A 26338-nucleotide genomic window follows, 5' to 3' on the forward strand; every position below is an offset into this window, starting at 1 on the left:
GGGGCCAGATGCTCTGGCTGTTAGGTTAGCTTGTTGCTGGGGTCCGGCCAATTGGGACTGAGATGGGCCTGACATGCCCTGGAGCCCTCCCGCATCCCTCCCCAGCCCCCATCCTGCACCACTGGGGTCCTTCGGCCTGGCCTGCACCCTCTCGCAATCCGGGCTGAGGGGATTGCCCCCCCCACCCCCCGCCCTACCAAGTGCACGAATTCCATGCACCGGGCCTCTAGTTTTAATATATTATAACCATTGTGTTCTCATTAAGACATCAACCACAATAGATTGGACTCAATTCCATAGAGATGGATACACACGGAGTTTCCACATTACCTCCCAGGTACTTGAATATGATTGCTAAGGCCAGACCATGCCCAGCTGCCTTAAACAAGCTTGCTATATTTATACCTGACCTTTCGCTAATGATGTCACCTGTTCTCTATGGTCTGTCAGCTCAGGAGGGAGGATTTTTGTTTAAACTTTGCACGCCTCTGGCTGCCTCATGCTAGCGAGGCCCATCTGTTGCTGTCACTTCACAGCCATCCATCTCACTGTCGCCTCACTTCCAATCAGGCCTGGATGCGGCCACGCTGAGCTCGGGTGCCCACCGAGAGATAACATGGCATCATGACATAAGTCATCCACTTCTGCTTTAAACTCCAGGCCCATCTCAGGCTCAAGACCTGTCCTGTGAGCCAGAAGGAATGGGCTTAGTATCTGCGCTTCTTGTCAGCTGCCACCTCCCACTCTGCCCCTCACTTCCGCTTCTCCGCATGCCTCGCTGCCCCTAAAAACAAGCACACAGGCTGTTGATGTCTTAAGAGGTTTCTAGTTACAACCCTGGCTGGTGCCCTTAGTGGATAGAGCATCGGCCTGTGCACTGAAGAGTCACAGGATTGATTTCCGGTCAAGGGCATGTACCTGGGTTGCAGGTTCATTCCCTGGCCCTGGCCATGTGGAGACAACCAACTGATGTGTCTCATATCAATGTTTCTCTGTATCTCTCTTTCTCCCTCCTTCCCTTTCATTCTCGCTAAAAACAAAACAAAAAAAAAATGGAAAAAATATCCACCAGTTAGGATTAACAACAAAAAAAAGAGCTTTCCAGTTACTAATTATGTGAAACTGGCAATCAGGAGGGTTGCGGGCGGGGGGGGGGGGGGGGGGGAGGCAAAGGGGAGAAAATGGGGAGCATCTCCATCTCTAACAGAGTCAACAATAAAAAAGGAAATAACAATGAGTCTCTAAGTAAAAGGATTTCAAACCTCTTACAATCTGGGTCCTGGGTCTAGAGCAGTGGTTCTCAACCTTGGCTGCACATTGGAATCACCTGGGAATCTTTTTAAAATCCTGATTTCTGGGCCTCACCCTCCGGAAATTCCGTTTCTTTGTTACTAATGTTGTGGCCTCACCCCATAACAAAGAAACAGAATTTCCGGAGGATGAGGCCCAGAAATCAGGATTTTAAAAAGATTCCCGGTGATTCTCATGTGCAGCCAAGGAGGTTGAGAATGACTAAGTTCCTGCCTGAGATGCCAGCTGAACGCTATTAAGGTCTCTGTTCTCAGCTTTCATTTCTCAGGGGGTGCTCCTCACTAAACTGCACCCCCATTCTGACCCACTCAAGGCAGGCCATAGCTGCCCCTTTGCCTCAAGTGGGAATTCTGCACTTTTGAAGAAAGATGACCTTGCTGCATCTTCCCACCTCCCGCCAGCAAGCCAGTGTTTATGGTAGCTGCCTCTGAGCCTCTGAGCCGGATTCCTTTTTGTCTTTCCATTTGCCCATCAAAACATAGTTTATGGTGACATATTTTGATTCTTTCCACTAATAATCTGACAGGAATTGTTTGGGAAACTGTCTTCGAAATGGTTGGCAACCAAAATGACAATGCCACATACACAAAACTACAAAGCAAATCTACGCATGCACTGACGTTCCTAATCCTTTCCGACACTGCCAAGCTGTGTGAATTGCTAGAGTCCGCTGTGAATCTTCAGCTCTCACGTATGATGAATTGCAAACAATAGTTAACGGATTCAATAGCTTCTTCTAGAAAATGCCATCACATAGCTCTGGGATCCCTCCTTTTCTTCCTTGCTAACAATGTACCTCCATTAGTCAAAATAGGGTCCGTTAGGGGCTGGTAAGTCAAACTTGAAAAGGCAGAGAACTTTATCTTATAAAAACTTTTCCAGAAAAAAAACACACAATGTACAAGTCATTTTACGAGCTTAATATCTGGACATTAAAATTGGACAAGAATATGAAAAAAGGCATATAAATAGTCTTAGTCCACATCTTGAACGGGTGAAAAAATATGAAATAAAATATTAACCAAATAAATTCAAAATCTATTAAGATTAATATTTAATTGGGAGGGGAAGTCTCAATGGTTTCCTGACCAAAGCTCCATCAATGGAAAACATTTTAAATTATTACCTTAGTACATGGAGAAAACGCATTGAATAAAATTTACACTTATTTAATGATAAACAAAAGAAACGCTAAGAGGCAACAAATACAGTGTCTTTAAGGTGATAAAAATGTATTTACTTTAAAGGCTCAGCTAGATAGTGCTTATTGAACCCAACAAGGCAAGGGTATCTCGTATCACACCACAGTTTATCATAGTACTGAAGGCTCCTCGTCCACACAGTAGGACTAGGGCCTCTCAGCCTTGGCACCACTGCCACTTTCATCTGGGCAATTCTTTGTTGTGGTGGCCTGCCCTGTGCATTGCAAGACACTTAGTAGTTGGGCTGCCCTCTGCCCATTAGATGCCAGTCATACCCGTTTTCCCCTCGTGGTGACCAAATGTCACCAGAAGGTTGAGAACCACTGCTTCACACCTTCCGGTGGTGACTTAATAAAGCCAATTACATCACTCTCCTGTTTCCCCCCATTACTTTCAACATAACGTCCATCCTTAGCGTATCATCTTCGACTTGCCCTGCCCTTCCCTTGGGCCCCTCTGCCCTCACTTCCCAGCCTCTTATCCTCCAGATATTCTTGCAGTTCCTCGCTTTGTACCTATTGTATTTTCTCCCCTATCTGCCTGCAGATCCTCTTCTATTCCTCATGTGATGAACTTTCACTCCTTTCTCCTCAAAACTTAGCCAAGATGTCTGGGACTCGGTGACCTCCAGGGTCAGCTCGGAGCACGCCAAGTGACCTCTGTGGGAGTCCTGGTGGTTCCTCTTTCCTGGGAGTTATTTCATCTCTTTCACCCACGGATCTAGCACTCTCCCGGCAACACATCAGATTGTTTTCTGAATGAATGCCCAGAGGTGGGTTCACGCCCTGACTTGGATGAGACGGCTGGAAAACGTTGCTCCAAAATATTACCCCAAAATAACTTGTTTTCTGTTTCCAATAGAAAATAAATGCATTCTTCCATCCTCTCTCAGGGAGAGAGCCCCTCACAGAATGAATATTTTGGATCTTTTGTGCGTGTTGAACAACTATTTAGTTCTTATTTTCCACCAAATTAAGTTCATGCTCAGATACTACCTTCACTTACTTAATGTGCTTAAATTTAAAAGGGAATTAGGAAACTTCCTTCCACGAAGAATTTGGCAAGTCACAGCTGCAGGGAAAGCCTCGCCGTCCCAGGTCACCGCCCTCTAAAGAGGCTGGGAAAGTCAGAGCAGTCGCCTGTCACCTAGGAGGCCCCGGTGAGTGCTGCCATTTAGATTGTTTGCAGGCAGGTACCTGTCACCTGGCTCTCCCAGCCTTCACACTGGAATGAATGTCACTGCTTTGCAAAGTTTCAACACTTGGCATATGCTTCAAACAATAAAAGTGTCAAAACGGGTTCTGTTGCTGTACATTTTATTATTTGTCAGGTAGCCTCATGTTAAAAGTTTCTCTTGATGGGGAGAAACCGGAGACTCTTTAGCAAATACCACCGAAAACACCTGCATGCAACGTTCACTAATGGCTGTTTCCTCTGCTCACAGCTCAAATTAAGAAGACCTTGACAGATGATGTGTGTTAACTCTCTACTTGTTAAATATATCAGGTAATTGATGCAAAACACAGAAATTAAAGAATTTTCTCCATGCTGCATGTGTATCATTCCAGCTAAAAATCTGTCTACGGACCTTGTAAGGAGAAGGGTAAAAACAAAGTTTCATTATCCAAAATATGTCAAAACGTAATAGGCTGGAGGGAAGTTTTTTAGACTGTCTTTCATGCCCTTACAAGGCCGAGTGAAAGGGTGCTTTCCTCTAAACCACCATTTCTTAAGTTGTTGCTAAAAATACTTGGTGGCGGGCCAGTGTAACATAATTGACGTTGCTGAAAAATATTTGGCTAAGACCATAGCGTGCCTGACTGAATCCCAAGTCCGTGACCTTGAGCAGGTTACCTAACCTCTCTGTGCCCCAGTTCCTTCATCTGTAAAATGATGATAAAAATAGCACTAACCTCAGGACCGCTGTGAGGATTAAGAGAGTTTGTATTTCAAAGCACTTTGAACACTGCCCGGCGCATGGAAGCACTAAGTAAGTATCTAGGATTATTATTCGCGAAAACAGACACTTTGAACGGAGCCCTGCAAAGTATTATGCACTCAGCGCTGGGTAAGAACCTGTACCCACTTACCATGAGCAACTGAGGCCCATCTATCTCCTAATGAAGAAGGAGCAATAATAGACCCCAACTGCAGAGGGGGTTCTTAGTTTGATTGAAGTTCTGAATTCCAGTCTCAGTAAATAGGTATCATGAGCTTAGGGGCTTGGGAGGCCCCTACACCTGCTCCAAAGTTTCACTGGCTGCCTATGACCCAGGAAAATGGAATATACTCTCCCCTATCCTGTGTTCTCCACACGGGGGTCCCCAGGAATCTTCCGGATGCTATCCAGCACGACTCGTCCGCCTGACACCTCTGCTGCCATCACCATGTCTCAAGGACAGCACGTGTTTTCCTGCTCTTCTTGCTTAGAGTTTCCTTAATTGGCCTTTCTACTTGCCTAGGGCCCCCGCTTCTTAAATCAGTGGTTCTCGGCCTGGGCTGCACATTAGAATCGCCTGGGAATCTTTCTAAAATCCTGATTTCTGGGCCGCATCCTCCGGAAATTCTGTTTCTTTGTTACTAATGTTGTGGCCTCACCCCATAACAAAGAAACAGAATTTCCGGAGGATGAGGCCCAGAAATCAGGATTTTAAAAAGATTCCCAGGTGATTCTAATGTGCAGCCAAGGTGGAGAACCACTGTCTTCAATGGTCCACTCAGATTCCACCTCTTCTCTGAGCATCTCAATTCCTAAGAATGACATTAACGATTTGAGAACAAGTATTTGGAGACAGAAAGGCCCAACTTTTTTTTCAGTCTTAAGTCAGTAATCACAATTCGGCAAATATTTGTTGACTATCTATCAAGTGCAATCCTCGGGCTGCTGTGGGAAGTGGGAAGATGAATGGAACACTCAGTCGTCCGTAGAAATGACGGGGTTTAATATCTGGCAGATAAAGCCACGTTTTCTAAGACATGACAAACGTGTGAGAGAGAAAATAAAAGCTGTCAGTCCTCATGACCTCCTCCGAGCCCCTCTCCTCCCTCCCACTTCCTAATACATAGGACATACAAGGCCCCGGGGCCTGCTAGGCCACAGGAACGTGGATGTCAGGACAGAGTAAGAGGACGAGGTCACAAAGCGGGCATGTACCGGGCAGCTCAAGGACAAGGGCAAAGCCTCAAAGCAGAGAAAATGAGCCCACGCTTCTGCGGGCCTAACTGCCTCTGCTCTCAACCTTGCAGCCTGGCGGCTGGCCGCACTCACCAGGCTCCAGCACTCCTTCTATTCCAATCCCACAGCCGGAGCCCGAGGGGCGACTCACCGCGCTTGCGCTGCAGGGCGCGGCTGGGCGGGGCCTGGGAAGGGATGGGCGGGGTCTGGCCAAGAAGTTGACTAGGTGAGCGGTTCCGGGGCGGGGCCTAGAACTAGCGGGGCGGGGCGGGGCCTGGGGCGGGGCGGGACCTGCGATTGGACGGGGCGGGGCCTGCGGCGGGGCCTGAGGCGGGGCGGGGAGGCGCCCGGGCGCGGGAGATTTGAACCTTGAGCAGAGTGGGCGCAGAGCTTAGGTGGCGCGGCGGTTGTCCTCTCCGAGCCCTGACGCTAGGGCCGCAGGGCCGGCTCCGGAGATGGTGGAAGGACCAGGCTGTGCTCTGAACGGAGAGAAAATTCGGGCGCGGGTGCGCCCGGGCCAGGCGGTGACGGCCGTGCGGGGGAGCGCCCCGCAGAGCCCGAGGGGCCCTGGCTCGCCCCACGCTGCCTCGGCGGCCGCGGTGCCCCCCCAGGTGAGCCGCTCCTGTAACTTGCTCTGGGGCCGCGGGGGAACTTGGGATAAAGACCCTCTAAGGTGCGCAGTGTCCTTAGTGTCCGCTCTCTGCTCTGGTCCTGGCTCCCCGGCCCCGTTTCCCAAAGTTTATCTTGACGTCCTGGGCTGGGGGAGGGGGGACCACGCTGGGCGCCTGCGCAGTGGCGAGCTTCTGAGCGCTCAGGCGGCCTGGGGTGCCCAGCAGGATTATTGCAGGTCCCCTGGCTGAACTGCACAGCCCAGCAAGGGAAGGCTCCCTACAGCTACAGCTGCGTTTTCCGCCATGAACATGGTCAGGTCTCTGCAACCTGTGACTTTTTTTTTTTTTCATTACATTTTTTCAAAAATATATTTTATTCATTTTTCACAGAGAGGAAGGGAGAGGGATAGAGAGTTAGAAACATCGATGAGAGAGAAACATCGATCAGCTGCCTCCTGCACAACCCTACCGGGGATGTGCCCGCAACCCAGGTACATGCCCTTGACCAGAATCGAACCTGGGGCCCTTGAGTCCCCAGGCCAATGCTCCATCCACTGAGCCAAACCGGTTAGGGCTTTCATTATATTTTTAAGGCAAGCTTTCAGCATGCAATTCTAGCTCCTGGCTGGCCCAACATGCGGCAGCTGTTAAGTGTGTCAGAACTAATTTATAATTCTTAAACAGCACACGCAACATTTAGCACAAACCTTCCCATGCACTATTGTCATCTGATGAAGGGGCAGGGAAACCCAGTTGTGGTTCCTGTAAGTGAATTTCTTTCTCTTTCAAATAATCTGTAGCACAGCGTCTTGCCACTAGGGCCTTTGCTGCGGGTGGTGAGATGTTCCTGGGGTGAGTTTAGAACTTACTGAAGAGTCAGATGAAGCTACCCAACTTTGAAAGCCCCCTGGATGTGCAGACCCTTGTGTTTCATGCAATATCCTGCTGGCTTTCAGTTCTCCTGCGAAGCTTCCTGGTAACCTTTGGTTCTGCAAGAAGTCGCCTGCTGTGAAATTAGCATGTGCTTTCAACTTGAAACAAATGAGGTCCTAAGACTGAGAAAGTACAGTTTTCAAACTTGGAAAAATCATGTTTCCCTCCTCCTCCCAATTGCCTTTGTATTTTATTTATTTTGACTTTATATGTCAGTACGTAGTCTGCATCTCGTCTCTTATTACAGTGCTTCTTAAAATCTTCTCAAGGTGTCCCATAGATGGATCTTGGATGGTCTCTTAGAATGTTAAAATATTCTTATAAAAATTTACCCATTCAACAAGATGTTGAATATTGAAGGAACCAGGGGAACAAAACCAGCTCTTCCCTTTGTGGGACATGTATTGTGTACCTCCTCACCTTCTCAAATGGTTGCTGATAATGGTTTTTGAAAGGGCAAGGGCTATGCCCTCTATCTTGCCCTGGATCCTCCATGTTGGGGCAGAGGCAGAGGAGTGCCTTCTTCCCGGAGGTCCAGGCCCCTGCTGGCCACGCCCAGGAACAAGACCCAACTTGGCGCCTGGCCAATTGGAGGGCCCACAGTCAGCTCCCCTCCCCTCACTATTAAAAGCCCTGATTTTCTCGTGAGTAGCACTCGGTTTCCGGTCGCTGCGTCGACTGGAGGCCCGGGTCGGGTTAGCTAACTCAATAAAGGACCTTCTGCTTTTGCATCGGACTGGCTCCCTGGCGTGGTTTCTTGGGGATCTTGAATTCTGGGCATAACAGTTTTCCCTTAATGTCTCAGGGTCGTTGTTACCAGCATTAGATAGAATCCCAGAACAAGAGGTAGCCGGCAACAGCTAAGGCTGACAGGTGAGGAGAGGAGGGAGGTGATGTCCCACGGCCATGGTAGCTTTAATCATCACATTCAGTGTGATGTCCAGAAAAGAACATCCGATTCTCTTGGTTCAACCCCTTCCTTACTTCCTCATCTGTAGGTGCTTATTTGTTCAGGGTTAGGTTAGAGAAAAATCTAAAACTCGTAGTATAGTGCCTAGGAAAGGACAAATCCTGGTAATTGTTACTTTTTCTCTCAGATCAGGGCTTTCTCACCAGAACCCTTTGTCTTTTTTGTAATCATTTGTGCCCTCAAATTATGTGCAAAGCATTTCGCCTCCGGGTGAAGTGCTTGAAGGTTCCGCACTTAGAAAATTGCAGGCTGTGTTTTGATGAATAGACTGAGACCTCTGTTTGGGGGGCGTGGGCACTCTGATGGCTTAAATTGGCATAGAAGTGACCTCTGAATAAGAAAAGTGTTGTATGAGGAAACTTTTGAAAAGGTAGGAAAGCCAGGAGAAGGAACTGTGAGAGTAAACCTGGTATACTTTTCTTCCTCTGGGGAGATGGCGTCACTGCACGAGAACCTGAGACGTTTCTCTGTGGAAAAGCCTTCACCTGCTCTAACGAGTTCATCTTCCCTTCCCCACGGCCAAGGGGGATGCGTGGTTATCAGCCCCGTAAGGCGTGTGCTGTCTCTCAAGATCCGTGTGGTTTTGACGGTTTCCTGTTATTAAGCCACTTGACAATGGGAAGGTGAACCCTTCTCAATCATACTTAAGAGTCGTGGCAGAGGAGATTTCCAGCTCTATTCCAGGGAAGCGGGGGGCGGGGAGGATGAAATGTTCAAATAATATAGTGACCGGATTATAAGGGTCACCATGGGCAAGTCAAGTATATATCGGGCTGTTGTGTATGGTTATAGCAAAGACAGTAGGCTTGTGGGAAATCATTTCTTGGATTTGGGCAGCTGGAGTTCATACAAAGGGGATTCTACAGTAGGACCGGTAAATACCTTGTAAATCTTAGGTTTCATGCAAAAGCCCTGGCTAGTTCCCCCGCGATAGCTCTCAACATCAGTGGGGCAAGCCTTCATTGGTATACCAGAATTTCCCCCCTAAGACGGAGCTTAAAAAAGCAGTTAAAACATATATGCAGGTGCTGGACATAGCCAATCACCCACTGAAAATTATTTTTTTGTCCCAAGTATACTGTCCAGAGCTGACGATTTTAGAAATGCGTGTACTGGGAATCCTATGACTTGGGTCAGGTGTCAGTGTGATAGACAGCTGAATAAAAGGATTTTTACGTATCATTTTCCTCAAAACTAAAGAGAAGTATTGGAATCCATGTTTTTAAAGCAATCCTTTAATTGCTAAGGAAGCGTCTCATTAAAACCAGGGCATGCGAGGACTGGTTGCTGAAAATACATCAGTCCCTTCCTGAATCCCTCTTGAAACCTTCCCATAGAGCTCTTTTTACTTTGTGGGAGATTCTGGTAAATGTAATATTTTGTTTTCCATCTAGCTTTTGATAGTCATGAGCATTTGGTCCTCTTATACTTAAACCGCACTCCGTTGCAGATAATTAGAAAACAGGAGTCTGGGGTGTTAATAATTTCCAAAGTAGGTTAAGCAGATGGCAGAGGGGAAGTTTTTGCCAAGAAATCTTGGGCTGGTAAAGCAAGATGGGGGTGGTGGGTGGGGAGACAGCGGGCCTGGGTTTTAAAGCCATACTCAGATTTAGGAGGAAAAGGAGGAGGGAGCAGATTAACCCCAAAATGTTCACTGCCCTCCAGGCATTGAGTGGGGCGCTCAGGGATTTCCGTCAGCGTCCCTGCTGTCCCCAAGGAGCTTATAGACAGAGGAGGAAGAACCACGTCACAGCATCACTCGGGGCGGTGAGCTCCGTCAGGGCGGTGAGCTGAGCTCCAGGCGTGCGGCCGACCCGATGCCAGGTAGAAAGCCTCACACTCACTCTGCTCCCCAGGGGGGACGGCTAGTAGCAGGAGAAGTACAGACTCTGCCTGTGAGCGAGGAAGGGGTCATGCTAACATCTCATCTTAATTCCTCATCGAGTATTAAAGCTCGTCCCAGGCAAGGTCGCGCAGCACCCGCACCTGGAGCCATTGCTGCCGCCCTGGCCACCGGTCACGGCGGGTCTGCAGGTTTCCAGGCCATTTCTCTACCGGGGCGGTTCCTCCACTTCCCCTTCTGCCCACCTCTGTGCTGAAGGCCACAGTCACCTTCCTCGGGCCATGGCATCTCTTTTCAGTGTCTGTGGAGCCTCTCGTTCCGTGGCTGCCTCAGCATTTCCCGTGGGGATGGCGTACTGCGTGTTCTCTTTAATTTGGAGACTAGGACAGACACGAGAAAGAGAAGTGGGACGTACACTACTCCGCGAGGGGCTTGGCCTGCGGTTCCCTTTGAGGCTCCGTCAGCCAGGGCCACTCGTGTCCTTTTTCCCTGGCAGCCGTGCGGGGAGGGTCAGTGGTCTCCTGCATGTTAAGTCCACTGCCCTTCGTGCTTTGGGATTCCTCCCGCTGCGCGGCACAGAATTCATTCACCGGGGCACGCTCTGCGCGCTCTTGTTCACACGCCGTCCAGGAACCGGGAAGTTTTGCAGGGCCGGCCCCTGAGACTTCCTTTTTGTAGGTAGCCAAGTTCCCCGTGGGTAGATCCACTCCGCGTTCTGAGATGGCTGGCCGTTGGCAGTAAGTTGGGGAGTATAGAGATGTTTGCTCCAGGACTGCTTTGCTGCCTGAGGGAGTAATCCTGGATTTGTTTGTAACCCGCCCCTCAGCATTGGTTAGAGAGGATGTTTCGGCTCTGCTGGCCAAATATGGAACCAACGTGCTCACTGTAGCTTCTGTGCAACCCTGAGGCAGGGCCTAGGATTTTAGCACCTAGAAACGCCCCCCCTCCCCCCACCCCCCACCCCAGGGACGATCCAGGGCAGAAGTCAAGATAAGCTGGGTTTGAATTTCTTCCTAATAAACATTGTTAGGAGCCAGAGCATTTAACTGTTTAGGCAAAAATAAAAAAAGGTAGAGGTTTTCATTAAGAACATACCTTTTTTTCACCAGGTTTTTACTATTTCTCATTGTTCTCTTCTGAAATGTATGTCCTATATCGATTTAAGGAGTGGCACACAAAAATTTTGAGATGAATTGTACCCTTAAATATTTTGTTTAGCCAGTTCCAACAACATCCAACGATGTCTGACTGTGGGGTTAGACTTGGGTGTTTTGATAACAGGGTGGCTTTAAATGATCTGCACCTTCTCCAGCTCTTGTCTGGGTGGTTCTTTTCCTGCTTCTACCCTGGATCCTTTAGCGGGAATTCTGCCCAGCAGTGAGGAGAGCACTTCAAAGAGTGATGGAGATCCTATCTGCTCTCCACCTCGTTTCTGTCAGAGGAAGAGCCAGGCCTTTAGCGTGGCCCTGGGGGGCACATGATCTGACTCTTATGATGTCAGACTTCCTGTGGGTCCGTCTTCCCTCTGCTCTGTGTCTGTTCCCTCAGGACACAGGACACTCCGCCCCCCGCAGGGCATGTGTATCGATTGCCATTCCTCTTGCCTAGATGTGGCTCACTCGTGCCTCCTCTAAGACGTGCTCCAATATCGTTTTCCCCACGAGGACGCCCCGATTAAAATTACAGCCCGCTACGCCCTCCCCTAATCCTGAGCTCTTTCTCATCTCAATTTCTTTTCAGAATGTTCTCATATATTGTTATCCTGTTTATTGTTAAATATCTCCTCCCAGTAGAATACAAACGTTCTGAAGGCAGGAGGCTTTTCATTGTGTGTGTGTGTGTGTGTGTGTGTGTGTGTTCATTGACACACCCCCAACATCAAGGACAAGGCCTCAGACTCAGTGGGCGGAGATGAACTCCTCTGCAGTGCGCGAGTGCAATGAGGCAGCCGTGGAGGGTGCGTCTTTAATGAGCAGAGGTGTCTCTCCAGAGGGCACGGGCACCATCGTCGTCAGAGTGCCCAGTGGCAGACACAGCCCGGGGAATGGCACGAGCAGTGGCAGCGGTAGGTGGGGAGAGGCGTAAACTACGCGGGGTAAGTTCTTGTCACACCGTTCACGTAGCCACGGGAGCCGACGTCCCAGGAGACGGCGGGGACTCCTGCGCTGCTTTGCGCGGTGTTGTGGCAGCGCCTTCTGCCTCGAGGTGACCGCCCGCCGCTCTGGCTCTGCCAGGGGCCGTTACAAACACCGAAGTGAGGATTCATGGAGGAGAGTGGTCTGGGCAGGGAGCAGAAGTAGCGAAGTGAGAGCGGCTCAGTCCCGTGGCTCCCACAGTGGAATGTGCGGAGCGGGCGGTGGGGCTTAGAGCCGGGCAGTGAGAAACAACCCCTGGCAACCGGCCCGGAGGTTTTCAGGCGGCCAATCAGATACTGCGTCCCAGTGCTCACCGGGGCCAGGCTGCCGCAGAAAATAGGCTTCGCATGAGTGCTGTGTACTCACAGCCTGTCATCTCATATCACATCACAAGGGTAAAGGCAGGGAAGTGCCCTGGAAAAAGCCCGATGCCAAGGTGCTGGGGAAAGACACCAGGTTCTCCTGTTTAGAGCAGAAGGAGCGGGAGTGCACGAGATGCAGCCCCACTACGCACCGTCCGCGGTGGCTCTGACGCACGGTGGACACACATGTACCCCACTTGGTGCCGCAGTACAAGCACTGCCCCCTGGGTCTGAAATACAGAAACGGCGGGGGGCATTTCTGGGGACCATTGATGTGAAGCTGCTTAAACAGGACTTAGGAAGAGACATCAAGCCCGGACCCGGGAGAGATGTCCCCTCACAGACCATAGACCCAGCACCCGCTGGGGGGGCTCTTTACCTCCCAGAAAGGGAAGCCCAGGTTCGAGGAGGGTGGCGGGGGTGACAGGCTGCACAGAATGGCCTTTTCCACCCAGGCTTGGTGGGTGTGGAGTTTTAGATTTAACTTGGGAAACTTAAAGATTTAGGGGCGATTAAAGCACTGGGATGACCGTAGCAAACATCCTCCCTACCAAGACGCAGGGACAGCGACTGCGGTGTCTGGGCGGCTTGGACGAGACGGGATGGGATGCCCACCGGCCTCCGCTGGGAACCCAGCAGAAGCCAGAGGATCAGAGCACGTGGGTAAACAGTCGCTCGTAAAGGATGCTGGGAGGGGGAAGAGGCTGCTGATGCAGCAGTGGGGAAGCAAGACCGAGCCATTAATTCAGAAGTGAAGGTTTAAAATGTTAAGACATCTTATACCGTATATTCAAGATCCTAAAAAGATAAAACCTAACCCACGTGGAGGCAACGTTTACTCATCACAGATCTTCATCTGCTCTCTCTGCCGTCCTCTTAAAGTGTCCTGGCTAGTTGATAACTTTCTGCCTCCTGGTTGGTTGTCATGGAGACCTGCATGGACACCCACTCTCTTCATCGGCACTTGGCTTGAGGTGTGTGTCAGTGGCGGGAGGCGTTGTTAGGGAGAAGCCCATGGGGGCTCTCGGTGCTTCTCAGTTCAGCGCTCTCACAGATGCCTTTAGAAACACAAGGCAAGTGTCAAAGCACGTTTTTCCTCGTTGGGGCCTCCCTCGTGCCGGGCCAGTGCTCGGTCATCATTGACAGGCCCCCGGTTCATCCAGGGGAGATACCAGAACCAGAGGCAGGTCTTCGAGGGCGGGGTGGCCTGTGTGTCTGCAGTCCTGGTGCTAGGATCCCCCACCGGTGCTTTTAGGGGTTTGTGCAGAACGGGAAGGCTCCCCTGTGCGCTGTGCATGGGTCACCATGCACCTGTGATGGACCCCCCAGTTCTTATGGGACAGAGGGGACTAACCCCTTTAACCTGACCTTGTGAACTTCAGGCAGTCGGGGAGTTCAGGCATTGACATAGCCCTTGCAATGTGAAGGGATGAGTGGAACAGTCATCCCTGTTCTTGTCTTAGTCTGTTGTGGGCACCCATAACAAAGTACCATAGATTGGGAGGCTTAAACACAAGTTTATCTTTTCTCAGTTCTGGATCTAGAAGTCCAAGATCAAGGTCCGGCCTGTTTGGTTTCTGGTGAGAGCTCTCCTCCTGGCAGGCAGAAACCCCCTCTCTTCTCATAGGGTAGGGGCCTTTCCTCTGAGCCTACAGGAGGAGAGCCAGCTCTCTGGTCTCTCTTCTTAGAAGGACACTAACTCCATTGGATCAGGGCCCCACCCTGTGGCCTCATCAAACCTTAATTGCATCTGTAAGGCCCTGTTTCAAACACAGGCACAAGGGGGTTTCAAGATTTGAAGGGACAAAATTCAATTCCTGGCATTTCTCAATCTTTTTTTTTTTTAATACCCATTATTCCTTCATCCCTTGTGCACTTTGTTTTGCATGGGATGGGGGAGGGTGGTGGGCGTCCTTTTCCTTTATTGTTGACATTGTTGAGGAAGGAGAGAGGAGCAGGCCTCGGGTGAGAGTCCTCTCCACTGGGGGCCTGGCTTTGCTCTCTGGTTCCCCACACCCACCAGACGTGAAAGCCGGAGCTCCCGTGCTGTGGACCCCGTAAATGCCTCTGGTAGGGCGGCTTCGGGTGCTGCTCACCCTGGGCGTCCCCTCCCACTCTCACTGGATTGGGGACCTCCTCTTCTTCTTGCGTGCTGGCTTCCGAGTTCATCATCGCAGCCCAGAATATCTTTCTCATACTCTCCCCACCATTTTTAGCTGTTGTGATCGGAATGCTCTTTCGGGAACCCTGGCTGTGCTTCTGGCAATGGAAGGCCGTGTCCTCGCTGGTTTTAAGACATTCGCATCATTTTTCTGTGTTTCCTTCTCACATCCGCAGAGCTGCGTGGTCCTGGAAGAACCTCATTGTGATTGTGCGCCAGTTACTTATTTGTTTTTTTCCACCTCAGTCTTCTGGCCTCTCTTATTTTAAATGACTGCCTAGTAATTGGACAAAATGTATGTAAACAGCTGATTACATGGGCTTGTTGGAGATAATTTTTCTCGTTGGCATACACCTGGGCAGGAAGCAACAGAAGCACATTTAAGAATGAAGTGATAATTTCGTTTACACGTGTGTGTGTGTGTGTATTTTCCACTAGGCTGCCACACAGAACAATGATAGCGGCTCCGGCGGGGTTTCCCTGAGGCTGTTGCATGGACACGTGTACCGCGGCGTGGAGACTTTGGGGAAGGAGCTCTTCCTGTACTTTGGGCCGAAAGCTTTACGGTAAGATAAGCCCGTGCAGCACATCTTCACCTCTGTGTTTCAAGCTGGGGAGAAGGCTTTCCGCGCCGTGTGCGGGTGTCACGTTGACTCATGTAGAAAGTGCTCCACTTTTAAGGGGGCGCTAATGGAGGGGGCTGGGAGTCCATCATGGAAAGCAGTGCGCAGCAGCGGAGGAAAGTGTGATGTCATTGCTACTCGGAGGACTGGGCTGTTTATTTCTTTTCTTAAAAAAGCGAGGGGCTCCGAGGACTTCCCAAGCGATACTAGAGCAGCACAGCCCGGCGTGTTCTTATCCGAGCTCCCTACGCAGCTCTCGCCCCCTCTGCGTTCACCAAGTGTTTGTTGCATTAGCGACATCAGCCTCTTTTTTATTTATTTATTTATTTATTTTTTAATTTTTTTTTTTATTATTATTAGTTAAGGTATTACAAATGTGTCCTCATCCCCCCCCAACATCAGCCTCTTGATGTTTATGACAGCTCCTCGCTTGGTTTCAATGGCCCTCTAGATTTTTCTATTTTCCCCCTGCTTTCTTTCTCGGAAGCCTGGGACAGAGCTGGAAACTTATTTGTAGAATTCAGAAACTGTCCCCGGAGGTAAGAGGCTCCCCGCTGTGCCACGGGGGCCCGTGGAAATTCACTGCTGTTTTGCTGACACGGGCCACGCAATCTGCTGCCTCGGTTGCCTTAATAATAAAAAGGTTGAAATGTAGGTAATTGCCTCTTAACTTTTGCAGAACAAGAAAAAAGGCACCCCTGGGTGAACATGCCTGTCTAATCCAGGTCTAGCAAACACAGCCTGCGCCACTGCAGACCGTAACGACGGGCACTGCTTCCTTGAATGTTTTTCCCTTTTCTTGAAGATATTGAGCAGTTTTTATCATAAAAGAAAAGCCCTCTGACTGTCCCCCAGGCTTCCCACTGCAGGTCCGTCATGGGCGCGAAGTGGCGATGCGTGACTGTGATGAGATAGTCAGAGACCATAGCACTGATACTCCTGCATCTGATCTCCCGCGCGCTTGGAGGACTTCCGCATTTATGTCCCTGCTCGTCCTTGGAGGTGTTCGCCATGGTCGGCAGCTGCTGTCCCTGGACAACATGGTCACTTCCCACCTGGGGCTGATAAGATCGGCTCATGCGCCGGGCTCTGCAGAGCTCTCTGCTGTGGGCTGCCTCATTGTCCCGGGCTGGGTGGTGGAACACCCCCGGCTGTGAGCGAGGAGGACACCGTGGAGTCCCTGTCAGATCGGCTGAGAGCATTGACGTGTTATTGATTCTCTGGTGTAAGGCGCAGGTTTATTTCCGGAGGGCGAGAGGCAGGTCTGATCAAGGGCTCCCCACCGGGCTGATAAGGGGGAGTCTTTTCTGGTGCAGGGCCATCAGCAAGCGGACAAGGGCAATCGCCTCTTCACACTAGGCCCAAGGGCGCCATCCCTGGAGAGGGCGAGTCTCGGGATCCGTGGGGAGGAGTGTGGCGGCGCCTGCCTTTCACTCCCTGCAGCCTCAACGACTATTTGATCAATTCAAGGTCAACGGCAGATCGGGTGTTGGAATATGAACTGAGCCTCCTAAAATCAACGGTAGCCCCGTTCACAGTGGAAGTTAAAGAAATGCACGCCCAGCCCACTCTTCTTGGGAGGACGGATGGCTCTGTGACGGAAATGTGCTAGGTGCATGAGGCTGCAGGCGGGCGCGGGAGACAGACATGCGGGCCTCCCCTTTGACTTCTGTTTTCCACCCACTGGCGGCCTGCAGTTCCGAGAGCTCGCGGCCTGAAGCGTGCATAAGCCCGAGTACAGTTTCCCCTGAAGGCGGCGCAGCTTTGCACAATGAAAATTGCCTGTGGATTTGAGGGCATCTGAGAGGGCAGGCCCTGCGTCTTCCTGGGGTTCGTTTGTTGTGAATCTAGATGAGAGGCAGTGCCCCCTGTGAGGGACAGTGCCGGGTAATGTATGCGCTTCAGGAAGAGACAGATCAGAGAGGGAGCATTTCTCTTGCTGAGAAATGTACCGTAGCGCTCACGTGCTTGTAACAGCCCCGCAGAAACTGCGCATTACTTCATACACACTTGCTGTAGCCGTGCAGGTGTGGTATGTGTGGCTAATACCCACACCTCTGAGCACTCCCAGGCCCTCTTCATCTGTAACAAACCAAAGCCGTTTTCAGTGTTTTGTTGTGCGTGTAACAAGTGCTCATGAGAGCAAACTGAGAACTAAAGAACCAACACATTTACACATTCACTGTCGCGCTGCCAGGTGTAATCCCCGTGAGCCGTGCGTGCACGCTGCCAGGTGTAATCCCCGTGAGCCGTGTGTGCACACGCTGCCAGGTGTAATCCCCGTGAGCCGTGTGTGCACACACTGCCAGGTGTAATCCCCGTGAGCCGTGTGTGCACACACTGCCAGGTGTAATCCCCGTGAGCCGTGCGTGCACACTGCCAGGTGTAATCCCCGTGAGCCGTGTGTGCACACGCTGCCAGTGTGGGGTGCGCATCCAGTCCATCTGTCAGTCCGCCCGCCCAGACACGCCCACCCTGCAGGCTGCCGCTGGCAATCAACAGGAACGCAGCTGTTACATCTTGCACCCACATTTTAAGGATATATTTTTTTAATGACTCTCTCTTTCCAGCACACTTTGCTATTTCCAGGTTGTGGTGGGTATGTGAGGGGTATGACTGATGGTTTGCAATTATCACAGCCACGCAGAAACGATATCTGAATATTTGAGAGGCCTTGCCATCGCAGAGAAGCTTTCTACATGATCGATTTTGTAATTTATCGCCGTCTAAGCGATATGGTCCTCTAGACAGACAGGCAAGAGCTCAAGTGGCAGTTCTCTTCAGCGCATTGAAAGTTCTCATGGAACTCCTCAGATGCTGCTTACAACAGTGGCCATAGACATAGTGTTTGTAATCGGTTTTTGTAATCTGTAACGTGTTAGACAAATGAGAAGTGTGATAAAGATTCTCACTGAATCCTGTACTCTACATTCGTAAATACCCACTGTCTTCTGCCCAGCACGCCCACTTGTCCCTTGGGGACATTATTCGTCCTGGACACTGGTCGTCTGGCCAGAGTAACCAGCGTCCAAGTTGCATTGAACGTAACCTCCTAACCTTTTCTCTCAGACACCGTCTGCTGGGCCAGTCTAAGTTTTTCCCAAGACGTTCTGACCGGTGCTGAGCAGGGTCGGGCTCCCTGTGAGGCAAGAAGCCGGGGATGTGACATGAACAGGGACGTGGCCATGTCGCTGGGCTTGTCAGGAAAAACAGAGCACGGGGCTGGAGAACAGAACCAGCCCGCAGGAAGCAGCGGGAGTCTCCCTCCACCTGTGCCCGAGGTCCGCTACACCCCTGCTCCCTGCAGGGGCGACTGCAGCCCTTCCTGAGCGCCTGTGGGTCCCCGACGCCTAAACTGCTCTGAGTTGGGTCCTCGTCACTTGCAATTAAGGGAGCCGACCGTTACCGAAAGGCACCGACTTCCAGTTATGAAGTGAGAAAGCCCCGGGGATGAAGTGCACAGCGTTAGTAGTGCTGCATGGCGTTTTTGAAAGTTGCTAAGTGAGTGGATCATAAAAGTTCTCATCTCAAGAAGAAAAACATTTTTGGGGGGTAACTGTGTAAGGGAAGGGGTGTTAGCTAGACTTATTGTGGTGATTATTTTGCCATGGATACAAATATCGAATCATTATGACATACAACTGAGACTAATAGGATGTTATATGTCAATCACACCTCAATTTCAAATAAATGTGACTTTTTTCTCCTCGTTAGCATCTCCATCCAAGTAGAAGCAGACCTGCCTTTTTCCTTTTGAACATGGTTAAGACCATATCTTTTAATCCTTTTTAAATTTTTTTTATTGAATTAGGAGAAAGGAGAAAGGAGAGGGAGAGAGAGAGAAAAAGAGAGAGAGAGGGAGAGAAACATCAATGTGAGAGTGAAACATTTACCCGTTACCTCCCGCACGCAACCTGGCCAGGGATCAAACCCACAACTTGGGTATGTGCCCCGACTGGGAATCAAACCCCCAACTGTTCCCTGCACAAAATGAAGCACCAACCAACTGAGACACACTGGCTGGGCAAGACCATATTTTTTTTATTTTTATTTTTTTATTTTATTGTTTAAGGTATTACAAATAGTAATACATATGTCTCCTTTTTTATCCTCCCAATGACCTCCCCCCCACCTCCCCTACCCCCTGGCACTTTCCCTAACCGCTCCCCCCCCCACCTCCCCTACCCCCTGGCACTTTCCCTAACCGCCCCCCCCCCCACCCCCCCAGTGTCTTGAATCTATTGGTTGTGCTTATATGCATGCATACAAGTCCTTCAGTTGACCTCTTACCCCCCCAACCCTCCCCTAAAAGACCATATCACTTTATAACCTCTTTTTTTAAATTGCTAGCATAAACCACAGTCAGTATATTCAACTATTTTATACTCTTTATTATATGTAGAACAGGTGTGCCCACTTGGTAGCTTTCATGAGCAGCTGCCTTAGTAGCAGTGCGCAGCGGCCATCAGCGTGGGCCTGTGGCAGTGTCCTTGTGAGTGTCCTCCCTGCCACTCCAGGGTATGCAGAGAGAGGTCCCGGGAAGCATGAGGCTCACATTTCAAATAGGACCAGGTCTTATTTATTGGTCTGTTTTAGGAAGTTGTTTCTAACTAGAGGGAACGTAATTTGGACATAAATTTTATATTAGAATCTTGGTTGCAAGTGACGGATGCCCAACTCAGCCAAGTGCAGTAGTTGCGTATTGTAAGAGTCTGGGGTGTCCTGTGACCCCCCCGAAGAGGATGAGCCCGGCTTCAGGGAGAACTGGGAGCAGAGGCTAAATGCCTAGAAGACTCCGCAGCTCGTGGCTGGTCCTCCCCGAAACCTGCCGCGGGTTCCTCTCTGCAGCCAGGCCTCCCTCGGCCCCTTCTGTCCACGATGGGAAAATTTCCATTGACAGGGCAGATCTCTCAAAACTAAAAAGTAGCGGATCTCTCTGTGCCCCAAATCCATCAGTTCATCAGGAGCACTCCGAGGGCCCCGGCTTGGGTACCGACGGGACCAGTAGACACAGGTGGCCCTTCCTGAGCCAGCTGTGTCTGCAGAGGGGACAGAGGCCACGCCAGGCCGGGCCCAGTGCCCCTGTTGCCAGGCGTCATGTGCACAGTGAGTGAGCTCAGGTAGCCAGCTGGGCTGGGGGTGGAGGGCGCTTGAGAGCATCAACAGGTAGGAATAAGGTTCCAATACAATTTTCCTAAACTAGGATATTACAATGAGAACTCTCTCTCTATATATATGTAATAAAAGCGTAATATGCTAATTAGACCAGACAGCCAAATGACCTTCCAGACGTCCTTCCAGACGACCTTCCAGACAACCTTTTGGACAAAGCCAGGGCTGCGAGGGCCAAGCCCCTTGCACGAATTTTTGCATCAGGCTTCATATATATATATATATTTCAGAGAGGAAGGAAAAGGGAGATAGAAACATCAGTGGTGAGAGAGATTCATTGATCAGCTGCCTCCTGTACACTCCACACTGGGGATCGAGCCTGCAACCCCAACATGTGCCCTTGGCCAGAATCGAACCCTGGGACCCTTCAGTCTGCAGGTTGATGCTCTGTCCACTGAGCCAAAGCAGCTAGGGCACAGTGAGGAATCTTGAAAAGCAAATCTAACACTTAAATGTAAATGTAATATGAGCCTGTGTCCTGGCCTATGAAAGATCAGTAAGTGTGGCCATTGTTACCACAGTTTAGGTGTTTGCTGTGCCTGGAACGTTTTCATGGTACAGACTTTTCTCAGTTTACGTTAAAAGGTACTGAAAAATAAACACAAAATCTGTTGGTTTATCGGGTTTCAGTTATCACAACATTTACCTATTTAATAAAAAAAGATAAAACATAGTTATTCCAGGCATAGTTCCCCCTAAATTGAATAGATTTATTTAGAAGACCAAAAAAAGACACACTCATTGGATTCAGCGTTCTTGTTGGGGCAACTCCAGCATTTGAATGGCATCTTAACCCTTGAGATTTTTTTATGTGGCTGAAGCTTCATTATAGAAAGTGATTTAGAATCCAATTTACGAGCCATGCCGCTGAGCAGACTTCAGGCGCGACGGCTCTTGGGCACGGCAGTGCACACCTTTCGCCGGGTCGAGCCTCCATAAACTAAATCATGGAGTACTTACAGCCACCCATTTTTCCTGTCAGGAGCTATGGGCATGTAAAATGCACTTATGATTGATCGTAGGGCACACAGAGTTTAAAGCCCGCATTCTTAAAGTTAGCCTGGTTAACCTTGGACCAGACTATAACACAGAGCTTTGGAATTAGAAGCACAGAGCAGTAACATTTGCTGCCAAAAGAGCTATATTTATTAACTCAGCGGAGCTATAAGGAGAAGGATGTGAAAGGCAGAACACCGTATTTCATCTTGAGAATGGTTTTTGATCTTCATCAGCAGAGGTCTCACAAAGCCACTTGCCTTTTTTTTTTTCTTTTTTTTTTTTTTTACGGGACATGCTAATCAATCCTATAAAAACTGAAAGGTTATGAATTTTTTATCACCACATTGTGGCTTTCAAGTTAACCGTAAATATTTATAAATCCCCCCTTCCCAATACGTGTAAAGGTAGGAGAATTGACGACAGGATCGTTTTGACCTGTCTTTTTTTTTTTTTGTTAATGCTTAAGATTTTGCAGAACATCGTTTCATTGTGTATCCCAAAAGGGGGCGGGGGGAGCAAAAAAACGTGTCTCAAACTGTAGATATCTTTTTGGAGCAGGTAGACATTTCCAAGCCGCTGTGGCTAGAAATAAGGACTTTGAATGTTAGTGGTTTTGTAGAATTTATAAAAACACAAACTGGAGGCAATTTAAATGTAGCCTCATCTCGTCCCCAGCCTTTGAATCTGAGCAAACGCTGAGAGATGCTAGACTCTTCCGTGAATAAAAAAACGTTTCATCTCACAAGAAGTAGAACCGGCTAGGTTTTCTTGGGCTTATTTTCGGGGCCTTATTCTTTCTCTAAGAATGTATTTGATTTGTGGGTGGAAAACCGGATTGTCACATCTTGTAGTTTTTATGAAGGTACAAAGCCGTAACGGAAAATGTCAGCTACCGCTGTTGGCCCATTCAGGGTACCGTCCTGACTAACATTTGTTTGCTTATAATCCAGAAAGTGAAGAGAAGGAACACACATTGGACAGATGATATACTTCCTGCTGCTCACAAATGGGTTTGATTTTGTTTCAGGATCCATTTTGGAATGAAAGGCTACGTCAGGATTAATCCACTTGAGTATAAAAATAAAAATGGAATTTCTCCTGTGTTGGAAGTACAGCTCAGCAAGGATTTGATTTGTTTCTTTGACTCATCGGTAGAACTCAGGTGAAGAATAAAATAAAAGTCCTCCAGCTAAGAAACTCTAAAGGTTGGGTCTACAGTTGGTCACATGTGGAAATAAATGAATTTTTAAAAAATGTTTTGTAATTGATAAAACCTCATTTTTATTTTATTTTTACATATTTTTGTTGATTTCAGAGAGGAATGGAGAGGTAGCAAGAGACAGGAACATTAATGATGAGAGAGAATCATTGATCGGCTGCCTCCTACATGCCCCCTCCTGGGGATGGAGCCCACAGCCCGAGCATGTGCCCTGACCCGGAATCGAACCGTGACCTCCTGGTTCATAGTTTGGTGCTCAACCACTGAGCCACACCAGCTAGACAATACCTCATATTAAAAGAGCCTTCAAATAATATAGTTTGTTAGGTTCTTTATTGCTTGGCTATATAACTTATATCGCAATTAATATGAAGTGTTATTTCTATCCAAGCTCATTTTAAATGAGACTGTGAAGTTGTAACCAGACTTACGGTGAATGTGTCTTTCATTCCTTCCTACAGAGACTCAACGGAAAGCCAACAGAGGATAAGAATGATGGAAGAATTGGATGTGTGTTCACCTAAATTTAATTTCTCACGAGCCGAAAGGGAAGTGCGCAAGCAGCAGGGACGGATGCTCTGTGATGTGTTAATGGATCAGCGAGTGCTGCCTGGGGTCGGCAACATCATCAAAAACGAAGCTCTCTTTGACAGTGGCCTCCACCCAGCGGTTAGAGTAGGTTACGGGGATTTTAAAATGCTGTCTGTGTGTTTAAACACTTGAAGGACCAGCATGGAACACTTCCATGTGTAGTGTGGTAACATTTTCCCCAAACAGGTCTCATGTCAACCTCCCAGTGAGACCAACCCTGACCACACCATTTAGAATTGCTGTTGTGCCCAGCTGGTGTTGCTCAGTGGACAGAGTGTCTGCCTGTGGACCTAAGGGTCCTGGGATTGATTCTGGTCAAGGGCATGTACTGTGGAGGCAACCAATCGATGTTTCATTCTGTTGTTCCCTCTCCCTTCTACTCTTTCTAAAAATCAATGGAAAAATATCCTCAGATGAGGATTAAAAAAAAAAAATCCTATATAATAAAGAGGTAATATGCAAATTAACCCTCACACCCTCACAAAGATGGCTGCCTATGACCAGGCCGGCAGGGAGGTTAGGGAGGGACGACCAAACAACTGAACAGCAGGCTGTGTGGGGTGACCAGGCCAGTGGGGGGGGGGGGGCAGTTGGGGGGAACCAGGCCAGCAGGGGGGGCAGTTGGGCCAGAAAGAGGCGACCAGGCCGGTGGAGGGGGTAGTTAGGGGCGACCAGGCCAGTGGCGGGGTGCAATTGGGGGTGACCAGGCTGGCACGGGAGGGAAGTTAGGGGTGACCAGGCCAGCGGGGGGGCAGTAAGGAGTGACCAGGCTGGGGGGGGGGGATTAAGAGCGACCAGTTCAGCAGGGAGGGGGCAGTTGGGGGCAACCTGGCCAGCAGCAGGGGAGAAGTTATGGGTGACCTGGCTGGCGGGGGTGGGGGGGGTGGGCAGTTAGGGGCAATCAGGCTGGCATGCAGAGCCAGTGAGGGGTGATCAGGCCAGCAGGGGTGGGGGCAGTTAGGGGCAACCAGGCAATCGGGCCTAAAGCGGCAGTCAGACATCCCCCAATGGGTCTGAGATTGGAGAGAGTTCATGAATTTTGTGCTCCAAGCCTCTAGTTATATAAAAAAAATAAAATCACTGTTGCATCCCCTTCTCCCAACTCATACTCCCAGACTTCCCTAACTTGCTTTGCTTTTTATTTTCTTCATACCATTTTAATCATGTTCAAACATCATCTGATCTTTACTTGTTATTTTTACTGTTTAAAATCTCTCTCTGCTAGAATGCAGTCTCTTAGGTGGAAGGTGTGTCTCTGTTCAAGGTGTACCCAAGCATGTAGAATACACGAATACACCGTCTGGTACACTGTTGGCATTAAAGAAAGATTTGTCAACTGTATGAGTGAACTCAGCTCACAACTTTCTTTTTGTATATGGAATATTAAATTCACACTCAACACACACTCATGTTTCCATTTAAAATATATATATATATATATATTGATTTCAAAGAGGAGGGGAGAGGGAGAGAGAGATAGAGACATCAATGATGAGAATCATTGATCAGCTGCCTCCTGCATGCCCCACACTGGGGATCAAGCCTGCAACCCGGGCATGTGCCCTGATTGTGAATCAAACTGTGACCTCCTGGTTCATTGTTGACACTCAACCACTGAACCACACCAGCCAGGCTCATGTTTCCCATATATTAGAACAGGCAGTTTTAATGGAATGATAAGAATGGAAGTCAAGTAGCAGAGACTAAAGAGTGAGGGACTAGAGAAAAACAGACCATAATGTGGAGTACTTGTTAAAATAGCTGGAATAAAGGGAACATGCTAGACTTCTTGAGGAAGATGTCAGGACAGGGACTGGGTTTTATTGTTGTTTTCTTCTTCACCTGGAGAGACATGAACTTATTCTTATGTTGAGAGAAAAATACTAGTTGAGTAGGAGACATTAAAATTGTAGAAAAGAGAAGGGTGATTAGCAGGACAAAGTTGTGAGAAGGTCGGAGAGGTTAGAACTTAAGCCGGGTGGAGGGATAAATATATTTTAGTTTCCAAAAAAGAAATCAGTAGGACTTTTAGCCAGACCCAAGTAGTCCCTATTACTAAGTCTTTTTCTTCTTCTTTTTTCACATGACTCCAAAGATACTGTTTTATTTTGTGTAATTATTTCCTGGACAGTCTTCATGAAATCCAAATCAGTAGGAAATAAATTTTAAAAGAAACCAGTTAATAATAGTTCTAGGTTAGGTTCTGCTTGCTTTTTTTTTTTTTTTTTTTAATCCACACACAAGGACATTTTCATTGGGAATAATGACACAATTCAACAACAGGCTTTTTACAGTCACCTACACCTCTATGGAAATGTCTCTGAAAAACAAGACCAAACCCAGAATATCGCTACTTTGACTATCCTTATCATCAATGATAAATTTATTATTTACTTTTTTATCTGTACATCCAAACCAGCCATTCATCTGGTAAAAGATCATTGGCCCATGATGTCTTAGGGCTTAAAAATTAATGGCATTTCTGAAGCTTAGCTATTAGCCCTATAAAAGCACATGCATAATTATTGAAAAAGCAGTTTAACATTTCAAGGTGTAACCGAATATAGTACATGAGATATAGTCAGAAAAAGATGAACTTTGGAAGTGCCTACATTCTAAACTTTAAGTAAATAATTGAAACGTATATGATGCTTTTTTAGAATGATTTTGTCGATTAGAGGGCTTTAGATTTTACAGTCATTGATAAATTAGTTTCTATTGTTTATAGACATGGATACATTCATACATGTGCCACAGGGTAAGTCATCAGACAGTTTTTCTTCTGAAATTACCATGGAAACCACATGTGCCACGTGATGGTTACTCCTGTGAGGGTGACACAGGTTTATGCCAGGCCGTGTCACAGAGGAATTCTGCAGGGCGGTCTGTGCCTGAGTTCTTCCATGTGCTAACAAGTCCTTTGATATTAATGCATGTATATAAATTCATACCTTCTTAAAGCTTGGTAGTGACCTTGATGGTCACCTACTTCTGTGTCCTTTTTTTTTCCTTCTTTTCTTTTTCTCTCTCT

At 48.6% G+C, this 26338-nt stretch overlaps 1 protein-coding gene across 1 annotated transcript in view; it reads left to right on the forward strand.

Moving 5' to 3' along the window:
- Nucleotides 1-6143: 6143 nt before the first annotated feature.
- NEIL3 (nei like DNA glycosylase 3) overlaps nucleotides 6144-26338 on the forward strand; it is a gene marked incomplete at its 5' end in the record, with an annotated part of 35190 nt that continues 14995 nt past the window's right edge. The window contains 4 exons of the mRNA XM_081084925.1: nucleotides 6144-6299; nucleotides 15142-15269; nucleotides 22525-22659; nucleotides 23178-23391. Of these exons, the coding sequence (XP_080941051.1) occupies nucleotides 6144-6299; nucleotides 15142-15269; nucleotides 22525-22659; nucleotides 23178-23391 (633 nt within the window). The remainder of the gene's footprint in view (nucleotides 6300-15141; nucleotides 15270-22524; nucleotides 22660-23177; nucleotides 23392-26338) is intronic.

Source organism: Myotis nattereri (genome assembly GCF_964212035.1).
Source record: "Myotis nattereri genome assembly, chromosome: 2".
Lineage (NCBI taxonomy): Eukaryota > Metazoa > Chordata > Mammalia > Chiroptera > Vespertilionidae > Myotis > Myotis nattereri.